General features: G+C 45.2%; 1 protein-coding gene across 6 annotated transcripts in view; it reads right to left on the reverse strand.

The window, feature by feature from the left end:
• Nucleotides 1–13,025, reverse strand: part of PCDH17 (protocadherin 17) — a 146,700-nt gene that overhangs the window by 83,970 nt on the left and 49,705 nt on the right. For 5 of the 6 annotated variants that reach the window (XM_060273306.1, XM_035114634.2, XM_060273309.1 and 2 more), the window contains exons 2-3: nucleotides 8,795–8,853; nucleotides 8,449–8,621 (exon numbers count right to left, since the gene is read on the reverse strand). In XM_060273306.1, coding sequence (XP_060129289.1) covers nucleotides 8,449–8,621; nucleotides 8,795–8,853 — 232 coding nt within the window. The remainder of the gene's footprint in view (nucleotides 1–8,448; nucleotides 8,622–8,794; nucleotides 8,854–13,025) is intronic. The other variant, XM_060273305.1, reaches the window with a different exon arrangement.

A 13,025-nucleotide genomic window follows, 5' to 3' on the forward strand; every position in this document is an offset into this window, starting at 1 on the left:
TATCACATGTGATTCAGTTGGCAACTGATGGCCCAATTCAGCAGAAGCCAAGGTTTTGAAGATCTGCTCAATGAGGTTCACTTGCTGCATGAATGGAAGGAAACATTTCCAGCAAGGAGGCAGTGTATGCCATAAGCCGCCGCCCCCTCCTGCCCCGCCCCATGCTAGGCTCCTGCTTTGTTCCTATAATTCTCTGGAGTGGTGCTGGGTTATTAAGTTCTGCTCTAAAGACCAAGTTCACAACTTGCAGCATTATGCCTATATTGGTCATTGGGCAAATTAAATGTGAATGGCAAAGATGAAACAAATTTGAAATGCAGAATTTGGCTTCATAGCTCAAGCATAACACTGAGCTTGAAAGTGTGAATTTAGGGGGGAAATGGGATAGGTGGCTTTCACATGTAGGTAATGGGATGCAAGAGACAAATAACAGATAATGGAAACTATTTTTGGCACCAAAATCTAAGTTTCAGATTACAGGTAGGTAGCCGTGTCGGTTTCAGAGATTGAGAAAACATTGAATCTTGAAAGCTGGTTTGTAAACTTTAAAACTTTTTTCCAGATCTGATTTCCCAGTTTAAAACCTTAGAACTTCATGATACTATTTATTATCTTTTCCACTCTGTTTGTTTTGGTGTACATATGGTAGCTGAAACACACACAGAGTTTGCCTCATTCTCTTCAATTAGTCAAGGAATAACTCATGCATTCAGTGGAGATTCCTTCCCACAGAGAAATCTCCAAAATAGCCTCTGGGAGCATGGAATTCCTCTTCCACTTTGAAGCTCCATAAAGCATGTCTCACATGATAAGAGTTCAGATTTATTTTCGTGTTTAGTTTGGCTGATAGGATTACAAGTAGAGGTTTTTTTAAGCTGTCCGTGATTTCATCTGCATTAGGTGTTTGATAATGAGGCTGAGGCTGTGGATTTTGCAACAGTAGCTGGAAGCTCTTTTCCCTATGCTGCTGCTGCTAGTTTAAGTCTAAACTGTACTTCCTATCACAGCAAGGCATTTAAAATATCTTACTGTTGGGCAAGAATGGAAGAATTCTAAATAATGAAGGCATACCTTCTTCCAGACCCTAATTCAGGCCTGCAATTGTGAAATTTTGAGAGGTGTGGCGAGAGACCCCCATGCCTCACTCCTCTCCCTCTCCTTTTGGTGAAAATCAGTGACCTGACAGGGCGTGGGGGGACCCTCTACACCCCCACCACCACCACCACCACTGCTCCCAGCAGAAACAATGTCAAGCGTTAAGTCCCCTTCGTTGTTTCTAAACCAGGCCTGTAAAACTTTGATCCACAAGGCCAAACAAATGTGGCCCATCAGTCCTGATTTGTTGCCTTATTGGGACTACAAAAAGGGGGCAGCACTTGCCAGAGCACAGTACAGAACAATGTTGGGTGGACCGCAAGTGGCACCGGCAAGCCCTAAATTACACTCCATGCAGGTGGGGAAATCTATCCCCAACACGCCCTTTGGGTTCTAGGCTGAAGGGAAGCTGGTTCCCTTTAGTAGCCTAATCACCACAGTTAGCTGAGAGATTGCATTGGTTCATACAGGAGTTGAGGGTTTGGAATGCTTCCTTCCTTCCTTCCTTCCTTCCTTCCTTCCTTCCTTCCTTCCTTCCTTCCTTCCTTCCATTTTCTAATTTTACCTTTCCTACTGTTTGGATACACAGACTACCCAGATAAATGTTACAAATATGGAAAGCACCCCCTAACCCCACCCAAGTTTACAAAAATGAGGCGAGAAGAGATGCCAGCAGTAACGGGAATGTTTCGCTTTGGAGCACAGCAAGCTTATATTGGTTTTATACCAGTTCTCCTGTCACAGTTTCCCAAAATAACATGGAAATTAAAGTTTAATGGTGGTGCAGATCATTTTCTGTTAGAGATAACTATATCTCCCTGTGGAACTTCCCATGATCCCTTGAGGTAAAACTAAAACTATTTGGATGTGATTCAGCAGCTTCACACGAGCCTTCTTCAGGCATTGTTCCCAAACCCCTGACAATAATCACATGAGGGAGGACACTGGAGGGCTGCACACATTTGCCATGCTGCCTTGTCCTGCCCCAGCCCTCTCTCCCCGCAAGACTGTCTGCTTGTTGAGGGCATGTCCACAATGGGGCAGCCTGCTGACTGCATGTAGGTTGTTCCTGTCAACTGGGACCCTGAGTATTTGGGCTCCAGGCCCATCTCCATGCACCCAGTGGGTTAAGCATCTGTGCACGAGGGCAGGGGAAGCGCAAGTGCTCCTGCCATTCTCCCTCCCTCGGTTATCACGTTTGGCAATCCCTGGGGTGCCATTATGGGAGGATGGGAAAGTATTCCTGCCTTATTTTAGATTGCACATGGTTATGCCTTTAGACGGAGACCAGCAGCACAATGCCAAATCCCAGCAAAATGCTAGTTAACAAAGCAGAGTTCAATTCTGGTAATACGGCTTGACGATGATTTTTTTGTGGGGGGAGTGCACAGTCTAAAAACGAGGCACAAACAAAATGTCAAGCTGAACAATTTCCCTTAAAGAGTAGTAAACATATGGAGGGAGCTGCTTAGTAATACTAGTGAATCAGAGAGCATAAATAAGCTTATGAGACAGCTAGACATTTTTATAGAAAGAGTAGGTAGAGACTTCCTTCAGATAGCTAGAGTGAAGATAACTTAAAGGGGACATGCTTGGTTATTGCACAAGACTTTCTGTCCCAATGATTATGCTTTCTTTTCTCCTTTAGGCCACCTGCCAAGATTTATCAAAGCACCCTCATTTTTTAATTCTCCTTCCTTTATTTACTTTTACCAAGGAGGCTAGCACAGAGCAAATATTGCTATCCATGAAGCTTTCTTTTTAAGCAACATTTTCCCGAAGAGCAGATATTCTTGGGTTTTCCTCTTCATTATTCCTTCATTTTCAACCAAGCCTTGTCAAGTGAGATGAGAATAGGGACTGTGTTTGTTTAGCTGAGCAACTGGAAGATTAAAGCAGACAAACACTGGCATTCCCAAGGATTTCAAGCCAAGTTAAGAGATGTGTCTTCTATTTCCCTTCTCAATATAAATTTCTACAAAGTTTGAACGTCACAGGCAAATAATAATAATACGGCTTCTCTTCTGATCCACTGTAATCAGAAAAAGCACCATGCTGGACCAATACAACCTGAGAGCTAAGGGGAGCAGTGAGATGCCGGAAGCATCTTCCGTTCTGATCAAAGCAACTTTGCTTATGATGTGTCTCCACAGTTTGAAAGAATGACCCTTGAAGTATGTGGTTGTTGGCTACGGGAGCTCATAGACTTTGTGATCCTAAAGTTCAGGGTCACTTCACATGTGGCAGTGGAGATTGAAAGTGTATATATATCTCCAATGCTGTTTTTCTAGAAAAATGGATGCCAGAGCTCACCATGAACTTCTCCCTCGTTCTCTTAGAAGGGCAATGGCACCCACCTGAGAGTGGCCAGAGCTGAGCTCCACTGAGCTCCGCCTGAAGAAAAACCCCTGCAAATCATACACCGTGCCATGTGCAGCCAACAACAGCTGACTGCAATGTAGAAAAAGATACATAGCCACAGGGCAGAAGTTGATACATCTCCAGAAAACTGTGAAATGATCCTTATTTGAGCTCAAAAGAGGCGGCTTCCCTTTTCAAAGAATGCTGCAGAATATGGTGGGGGACACTGGGACTCCAGGACAGGGATGAGGAACCTGTGGCGTTCCAGATGTTGCGGGACTACAACTCCCCTCAGATCCAGCAACAATGGCCAAAGGTAAGGAATGCAGGGGGAGACTATACGAGAAGGAGAGGAGCCATTCCGGCCACTTCTTCTGGTTTGGCTGTTACCATTCTGTTGGCTTGAATAATTAATTCCTCCATACACAAACACACCAACAGACTTAGCATTACAAAATTTCTCTTTAGTGTTTTATTTACTTTCACATATGCTAAAGAAATAACTATTAGTCCTTATATTTATAAATGTGTGTATTTTTCTCCAAAATTAAGATGCAGCAACCTCCACAATTCTTTAGTTATGTAGCCTGGGAAGGGAGAATAATTAAAGAAAATTCAGGGACAAAAATGGTATTGGAAATTATTAATGATGCACAGCCACACAATGAGTTCAGCATTATTAAACCCTCGGTGCCTTCTTTCTTTAACCTTTTAAAATATATTCCTTCTCATTTCCTATTTTTGAAGAGGTACAGTAAGGGTTACTGTTACTCCTTGAAGTACATCTGTAAAATACCTTCTCCTACCGCAGGCACCCTCAGGCATACATTCTTCCTGGGTATCCATCCAAACACACAAAACACACAAATAGTGCACATACCCAAGAGGATTACTCTTTCCATCTCTTAGGTATTCAGAAGAGTAGACCAGTCCAATCTACATGCCAAGGATGGAAGAGTTAATACCAGCTGTTTGCATGAGCTGGTTTTTGATAAATAGGACCCTTCATCCAGAATATGGTGAAACACTTTGTCTGAACACTTTGCATTATCACTCATATAAGCAATAGTATTGGTTGACTAAACCTGGTTTATTTTGATTTTTTCATTTTTTTTGCTGCATATGACAACTTGCAGGGTTCTAAGTGTTGTCCCTTCTAGCAGCGTGAGCCTATTTTTTACAGTATATATATTAAAATGGTGTGGCCTGTGGAACACTTTCTTCTAAGCCCTGCAGAAACCTTGAAATTGAATTGCATGCAGCCTCCGCCTTCCTCAGCTCACAGCCTGCAGCATCCCAACCATAACTCATAACTTTTGCCCAAATTTTGGCAAACAACTCTGATCAATGGGAAGAAGTGAGGAAAAACTCCACCTCCTGCCCACCCAGCCTGATTTGGGATATAGTTTGGACAGACCATATTATTTATCTGGATACATGATATCCTACTGGATACTATTCCTCAGTAGGAATAGAAGTCAGGTACCTCACAGGTGTCACTGGTGAGTGCCAGGATTCTGTTTCTGGGCCTAATGGGACACATGTTGGGCATCTATCTAGTCCAGCATTCCCTCCCCTGGCACCTTCCAGATGTTTTGGACAGTAACTCCCAATGGCCCCAGCTAGCACTGGAGAGCATCACAGTGAGAAAGGCTGGTCAAATCCCTCAGGGTCTCCAAACTCTCCTGTTGATTACATACAGAATTAAAGAGGGCAAGGCTTTCCATGATATTTAGGGAAAGCAACATATGTTGGGCATATCCTGTTCACCAGTATTTTGACTTTCACTCTGCTTCTTTGCATCTATAGGCATTGTCCACTGTCGGTTTCTTCAGCCACTGCAATAAACAGCACTTGCAGAAAAGCACAGTTGTGGGTTGTCCTATTCATTTCAATGGAACTTGAGCAAAGAAAGAAAGAAAGAAAGAAAGAAAGAAAGAAAGAAAGAAAGAAAGAAAGAAAGAAAGAGTACCTGACAGATTCAGGCTCATGTATTCATACAGCAAATATAAAGATGGGTTGTGGAAGGTAGTGGGCAGAGGGATATGAGAATCCCAGATTCAACTCCCCATTCAGCTATGAAACTGTTTTGTGGCCCTTGGACAAGTCTCAGTATTTCTCCATTTATCCTACTTCACAAGGTTGTTGTGAGGTTAAATGTCTAAATCTTCTTCAAGGAAGGGTGGCATAAAAATGTAAGAAAAAATTTACAGAAATCCCTTCAATTTTCCTACAAAATCCAGCAGATTTCTTGTTGAAGCAAGGCTTTTAAATGCTACTATGAATTTCAGTGTAGATAAAATTTGATGGCAAGTAGGAATTGAATAAACCCTTCCTCACTCTTTCCCCAGGAAAGGTAGTGAATCTTTTTAAAATGTCCCTCATAATGCCAACGTATATTCTATCTAGCACAATTCTTCTGCAGCTGTACAACCCAAGCTACAGAACAGTTTGGAAATCTTATTCTGTGTTTTTCATATTAAAAAAATTAGCAGGTATATATGTTAGAAGAGATTTTTTTAGATAGAAATATTTGCACAGAATAGTGGTCCAATTATAAACCAAGAGTCACTATGCAAAGTGGGGAATCAACTATTTGGCATCTATCATTTGGAAAACAAGGTCATGAGGTCCTCCCTTGAATGAATGAGGAATAAATTACAATGTAGCATTCTAAATATTCTACATGGAAACAAAATCTTATTGCATTCTTGGCATGATCAAGAAAATGAAGCCAAGCGTGCATTTGCTGATGAATGTGGTACAACTCTGGCTGTGCTGGAGGCAAAAATCTAGTTCTAATTAATCACCAATTAATAGAAAGCTTAGAATGTATTTCTGCTTAATTATAAATATAGCTTCTCATTAAGAAAGACTTAATTAATCAATTTTTTAAACATCCTCAGTGCTGTGAATCATTTTGCACACAACAAGCTGAAATGACTAATGGAGATGAGAAACCAAATTCAAAATAATTCAGCTGTATTCCTCCTCACTGCTTGGAAGCGAAACAACACACGCACACGCACACACGGACACACACACGGACACACAGCTGATATACTCAATTTAACTGGCACTGATAGGAAATAATGGGTTTCTTTTGAAATAAAGTTACTCTTAGCAAAAGGGAGCATAAACCAAATCAGGCACAGACTTTGGCAAAACAGAGATGCTTTTGTCTCTGTAAATATAACCCAGTTGAGAACAGTCTGTAAATCAGCCCAGCAGGCTCACAGGCACCTGTCAGTAACTCCTTTGTAGCTTGTAAATGAAATGATTTACTAACTAGGGGCCAGATCGTGGGTCTACCAAGGATCTACACAGCTTCCACTTATTTCAATGAGACAGGGGGTTTCAAACTGCATTTCAGGGAACTCCTGGGATTGTTTGGAAACTTGTCAGGGGCTTCCTCATGAGATTAACCATGGTGGACAAACTTCTCTAAAAGACTAACCTTCCTCTGCCATGTTCTAAACTCTAAAGTGAGTTCTAAAGGGCCTGGAATGGTGCCTGGCAGGAGCTGTGTATCTCAGAACAGTATACAGAATCCGCCATAACAGGAGAAGCCAATGCAGTGCCCTCCAGATTTGGCAGGACTACAATTTCTATCATGCTGGCTGGGGCTGATGGAACTGCAGTCCAGCAACATCTGGAGAACACCATGTTGCCCTCTGTAACATGCAGGAAGATCTGGCAGGTGCTCCGTGTTATCCAGCAGGCCAATTAACGAGTGTGTTGCAAGAGGTTGCAATTAAAAACAAACAAACAAACAAACATGGCAAAGGAACAGATTGAGGGCTCGAGTTAGAATTCACTGAAAATATTAGAACCTGCATAGCACTAGCACTTGGTGAAGTGAGCCCTGGCGTGATTTGATCATTTCGTAGCACAGGCAACTCCTCATTTACACGTTCTCTATTTGTGCACAGCTGTGCACACAGATGTTGCCGGGATCCTGGAAGTTGAACCCGGAAATGGGGAACACCCTGGAGAGGAGTCCTGGCTCCTGAGGAGACCCTTCCCAGGGCCCGAAAAGGACCTCCTCTTCAGTCTGAGAAGGGTCTCTTCAAAGGTTCTTCCCTGCCCAGCAGCTGAGCTGATACAGGCAACTCCCCATTTTACGTGATTTTGCGCATGGGGGTTCAGAACACAACCCCCGACACTTGAGGTTGCCAACAATGTTTTATATTTGATAATGAAATCAATCTTGGAAACAAAAAAAAAACCATGAAGTCACCATTAGTTACGAGTTGTTTCTGATTTCAAATGTTTATCCTGCCAAATTATCATAGCAACTGAAAAAGGAAAAGTATAATCATGTTGTGGCCATATTTTTTCACGCAATAAACGCAGCTATCACATAATATCTTGGGTCCCATGAGCTTTCTAATCATGAGTCTGTTATCACAATTAAGCATCTAGGCAGGAATATTCCACTGATGTGGTGGTGAAGGGCAGATGCGATGATCAAACCATTGCTCTAACTGTGTAAATCCAACTTCACCCTTCGGGACAACACTAAGGAAAAATGGCAGCAGGGTATCCATTTCTAGAAATCCTCAAGAACATAAAGTCAGGATCCAAAGAGCTGCTTTGTGTACACCTGGTGAGATTTTTGCCCCTATGCCATATCACAACATACTCCTGAAAAGTCCCAAGGCCTCCTTTGCAGATGTGGCACTAGTTAAAAGCCTCTCTGGATCCCAGGGGGGAAACACCACTATTACTTGCTAATACATGACTTGTTGGGGCTGAACAGGCAAGATAACTGTCTGTTCCAGTTTGTAATTATTACACACCAACATATTTATGTGTGTGCGGTATATGCATATACACAGAGAGAGAACGTGGCAAGTTGGCTGGAAGATTAAGCCCTCCACCTGATAGCATTATCAGTGGGCTTGCCTATCTACTGCGCAGAACAGAAGTAATAGGTTTCTAATCATTGCTTAAGCTGCAGACTTAGCAAGCGGTAGCTGTTTCACTCACCTGGTTCGAGCGGCTGGCTTTTAGTCGAAGTCGCTTTCATCTTAAGGGCCTCTCTAACCGACATGTCACAACAGGAGCCTTTGTTAGTATCCTGGTCACTGTCTGCTTGGTCGCTGTCCCCATGGCCACTGTCTCTCAAGCTGGCTCTCTCAGGGTCCTTGAATGTGGAGCTACTGATATTTCATGTATAGAACGAAAGAGAACAAGAGAGAAAGGGGGGGGAGAGAGAGAATGTGTTAAACTTGTATTTATTTTCCCCCACCCCATTTGAATTGTTCTTTCTCAAAAGGAATTTCTGTAAAGGATGCAAATGGGGAAGCCGAGAAAGTTATTTAATAGGCCTTACCTTTGAACAAACTGCTGCCTGCTGCCCATGTAATTGGGCTCTGCGGGAAAATTGTCTGTCTGTGAAAGAGAAGGAAAAAAAATACATCTAGTTGTACACTGGACAAATCTCCTGCAGAGCAACAAGATTTCCTAGAGGAGGAATGATTAATAATTCAAAAATAAATTTCCCCACCCCTTAATGTTCAGATTTGTACATTTTAATTAAATTGCAAAATGCTGGTATATCATTATGCACTCAGAACAATTAAGTGATACTGGCTCACAAATTACCTGCTAAAACAAACAAGGAAGATTTACATAAGTGACATGGAAATATGGCTTGTAATTAACCAAATACTAAACTCATCTTAAGCTTTGTATTAAGGCAAGTTCAGATCATCCCATTTTGTTCACAAGTATTTACTGTTATGTATCACCTTTTGCAGATGCAGTAGAAGCTCTCTTGACAAAAAGTTCACATGCAATTTAAAAAAACAACCAGCTAGACTATTCATTTTGATTTATAAACAGATGTTGGAGAAGGTTCCAGGCTAGCTAGTTTTAAGCCCCCTGATATGATAGATTCCAGTCCCCTCCCCTGTCCAGTAAAGAAATATTCCGTCACGTAGCCCCTACTTGACTGACTGCAGTCTGAATGAAGCAGCTCACAGCCGAGCAACAATTGTACCACATGCTTAGAAAGGCTCTTCTCCAGTTGATGTTAGGAAGCTCACACAAAGGCTTCAGTCAACAGATGCTGCAGCAAGTTGCCCATCTGCTCCTGAACACAGGAATCCCCCCCACCACCACCAAAACAAAACAAACTTATCAGTGGTAACGGATAGAATATTGGATGAAAGCAGGGAGAAGGACAATCTGCATATGAATCCCACAAGCCTGGCACAATAACTTTGGACATTTGATGCGGTTCACCCACAAGATGCTATTGTGCCCCCTATGAAGGGAGATCAAATGTGGAGTCTGGGTGGAGGCAGAGGTCACCAAAGAGAGGAACTGGTCGGAACTCCAGTTTTTGTTTCCAGGTCAGTGAATGTGTATTCAAACCACTTCCACCATACTTAAAGCATGGCCTCCAAGTGCCACTCTTCAGCCATGGAAATCAATAAGCTATCCTGCTTTCTTCCTGTGCCAAAAGAAATATTGGTTTAAGCTGGGGACATAGGCAAGATTGCCACTAGTTTGCAGCCCTTTTAAGAGTACAGTGGTACCTCGGGTTAAGAACTTAATTCATTCCGGAGGTCCATTCTTAACCTGAAACTGTTCTTAACCTGAAGCACCACTTTAGCTAATGGGGCCTCCCACTGCTGCTGCGCTGTCGCCGCGCGATTTCTGTTCTCATCCTGAAGTAAACCCGAGGTAGCAGAGTCTGTAACCTGAAGCGTTTGTAACCCAAAGCGTTTGTACCCTGAGGTACCACTGCATCTTGGTTCCCCAATTCCCCGCCTTGCTCTCCTCCACAAACTATGAAATGCTCCTCTCCGTCCAGTTTGCTTTCCACAGTTGCCTGCCCAACCAGTCTCCTGCTCACCAATGCCTCCACCCTCTGCCCGATTCCATGGCCAGAAGGCTAGGAGAGATCCTTAATCCACACCGGTGGGATCTTGTCAGCTCGGCAGAGGAGCATTGGAGCGAAACAAGTGCCTCAGAGCCAATGGGCAAGCAACTGTACCTGCGTGGCTTTGCAAAGTTAGCTAGGGATTTCTCCCCTCCCAGTCCAATCCCAAACATGTCTACTTAGAATTAAGGCCCATTGTGGCATTTGCTATCAGGTAAAGGTGCATAGTCAGAAGAGACCTGCAAAGGGGGTTGTTTGGGGAGGGGGGCGAAGCTCCAAGGGTGAAGTGCATGGCTGCATTCCTAGAGCTGAGCACCAAGGCAAGGATGCCCATCTTCAAGCTGGGTATTTGGCTGATACCGGGTAAAGTAAAAACATAAAAAGGTAAAGGACTCCTGGACAGTTAAGTCCAGTCAAAGATGACTATTGGGTTATGGCGCTCATCTCGCTTTTCAGGCTGAGGGAGCTGGCGTTTGTCCACAGACAGCATTCCGAGTCATGTGACCAGCATGACTAAACCGCTTCTGGTGCAATGGAACACCATGACGGAAACCAGAGCACACGGAAACGCCGTTTCCCTTCCTGCCTATTTATCTACTTGCACTGGCATGCTTTTGAACTGCTAGGTTGGCAGGAGCTGGGACAGAGCAACGGGAGCTCACCCCATCGCGGGGATTCAAACTGCCAACCTTCCGATCGACAAGCCCAAGAGGCTCAGTGGTTTAGACTACAATGCCACCCGCATCCCTACTGGGTAAAGTGGACACGGGCCACCCTGCTTCTCCTTTGGCAGTTTGCCATTTGTAACACAGTGCCTTAAAAGCTACCCAGGCTGGAGGCTGGAATTCTGCGGGGTCTTTAAAAGACTAGCAGTTACACTGAGCTGGTGTTGTGTGTATTAAGCTTCTTAATTAACCACTTTTGAGGTTGCAACAAATGTTTGTTAGACTTTTAAAGTGCTGCCAGGTTCTGAGTGTGAAGGTGCCACCATCACTCTCTCTCTCTCTCACACACACACACAAACACATACAATCTATACTTTTCTGATACCAAAAATTAATAGATAATAAAATACACATAGATAGGACTTCCGGCCGATCGCGCAGCAATGGTGGGCACTGTTCTCCTCAGCTGAGGAGAACGTAGTGCCTCCGAGGCAAGGGGGGACTGCTCCAGCGCAGCAGCCCCCCAGAAAAAAACCCTGAATCGAGCGTTTCGGGGATGTGGATCCGGCAGACACCAGAAGCGAGCTCCCCCCTCCCTCGGCTAGCCTATTTTGGGGCGGTGAGAGAGCAGGGGGTCTTGAGCTAACGCGGCGCAATGTAGCATAGCTCTCTCGGAGGCACGAAGCTGCGATCCTGCCAGGCAACAGCGATCGGTTCTTCCTCAAAATTGAAAAAAATGAAGACATTGGACACCGTGAGTACCGTGTTTCTCATATTTTAAGACATCCCTACAAAATAAGGCATGGCAGGATTTTCAAGACCTGGTGAAATATAAGGTGTACCCCGAAAATAAGACATGCTGGTATGGCAGGGCACGCCACGCCAAGTCCCAACCCAGCGGGACCCGACAAAGGTCTGAGAGGGCGGCTCCGGGAAGCGAGGAAGGAGCAGGCAGCAGCCGACAGCAAGAACCTTCTGAGAGGGAAAACGGGACGACATGCCCAGGCGAGAGACAGGAGGAGGAAGAGGGCAGCGGCGGCGGCGGCAGCTGCAAGCAGGGACCCAGACAAGGAGGCAGCCGGGAGCGCAAGAGGGAGCGCAGCCGGAGCCGGAGGGCGAGGAGGAGCCTCTGGCGTGGGGAAGCCGGAGGGCGGGCAGACAGGCAGGCCGGGTGGCTGTGGCGGGGCAGAGGATCCGCCGGTGGGAGCTGGGAAGGAGGAGGAAGCGGTGTGTGTTCCGGCTCCTCGTGTACTGCAGCGCGGCAGCTCCGCCCGGCCTGGCTCCTCCTTCCCTGGTGCGCGCTGAGCTCGCGCTGTGCTGCTCTCCCGCCGTCTCTTCCAGCTCAGCCAGAGCCAAGACAAGGACACGGGGAAGGAGGAGGAAGAGGAGGCGGGGCCTCGGCACCCATGGCAGCCTCCTCCGGATGGGAGCAGCACTACACGGCGGGGAGCCCACCCTTTGCCGGCTCGAGCTCCTAGCCGGCGGCGGGCTGCTGCCTTTGCTGGTTCCCGCTCAGTCTGGGCTCGGCAAAGCGCGCACTTTGCCAAGCCCCAACAGAGCAGGAGCCGGCAAAGGCAGCAGTGCGCGCTTTGCCAAGCTTCAAGCCGCCGGCGGGACGCAGCAAGAGCTGCAGCGCGCACAGCTTGGAGCCCCAACCCGGCAGGACCCAGCAGCGTGCCCTGCTGAAGCGCCAACAAAGTGCGCAGCAGCCAGTTCCGGGCGCCGAGCCGCAGCAGGAAGAGGAGGTAATTTTTTAAAAAATAAGACACCCCCAAAAATAAGCCACAGGCTTATTTTCTTGAGTAAAAATAAATATAAGACGTGTCTTATATTATGAGAAACACGGTAAAAGGAGAAATTTAAGAATTATTTGGAGTATTTGGAATGAATTGGCCACGGGAGGAGATTTAAATAGGAAGTCGATCTCCCCCATTGAGAGGACCGTCATGCAGTTAATTTGCCTATAGCCGGAAAAGTGAAAGGAACCTATTAATTATTGAGGACTGCCT

This window comes from Zootoca vivipara, chromosome 4, assembly GCF_963506605.1.
Source record: "Zootoca vivipara chromosome 4, rZooViv1.1, whole genome shotgun sequence".
NCBI classification, from domain to species: Eukaryota; Metazoa; Chordata; class Lepidosauria; order Squamata; family Lacertidae; genus Zootoca; species Zootoca vivipara.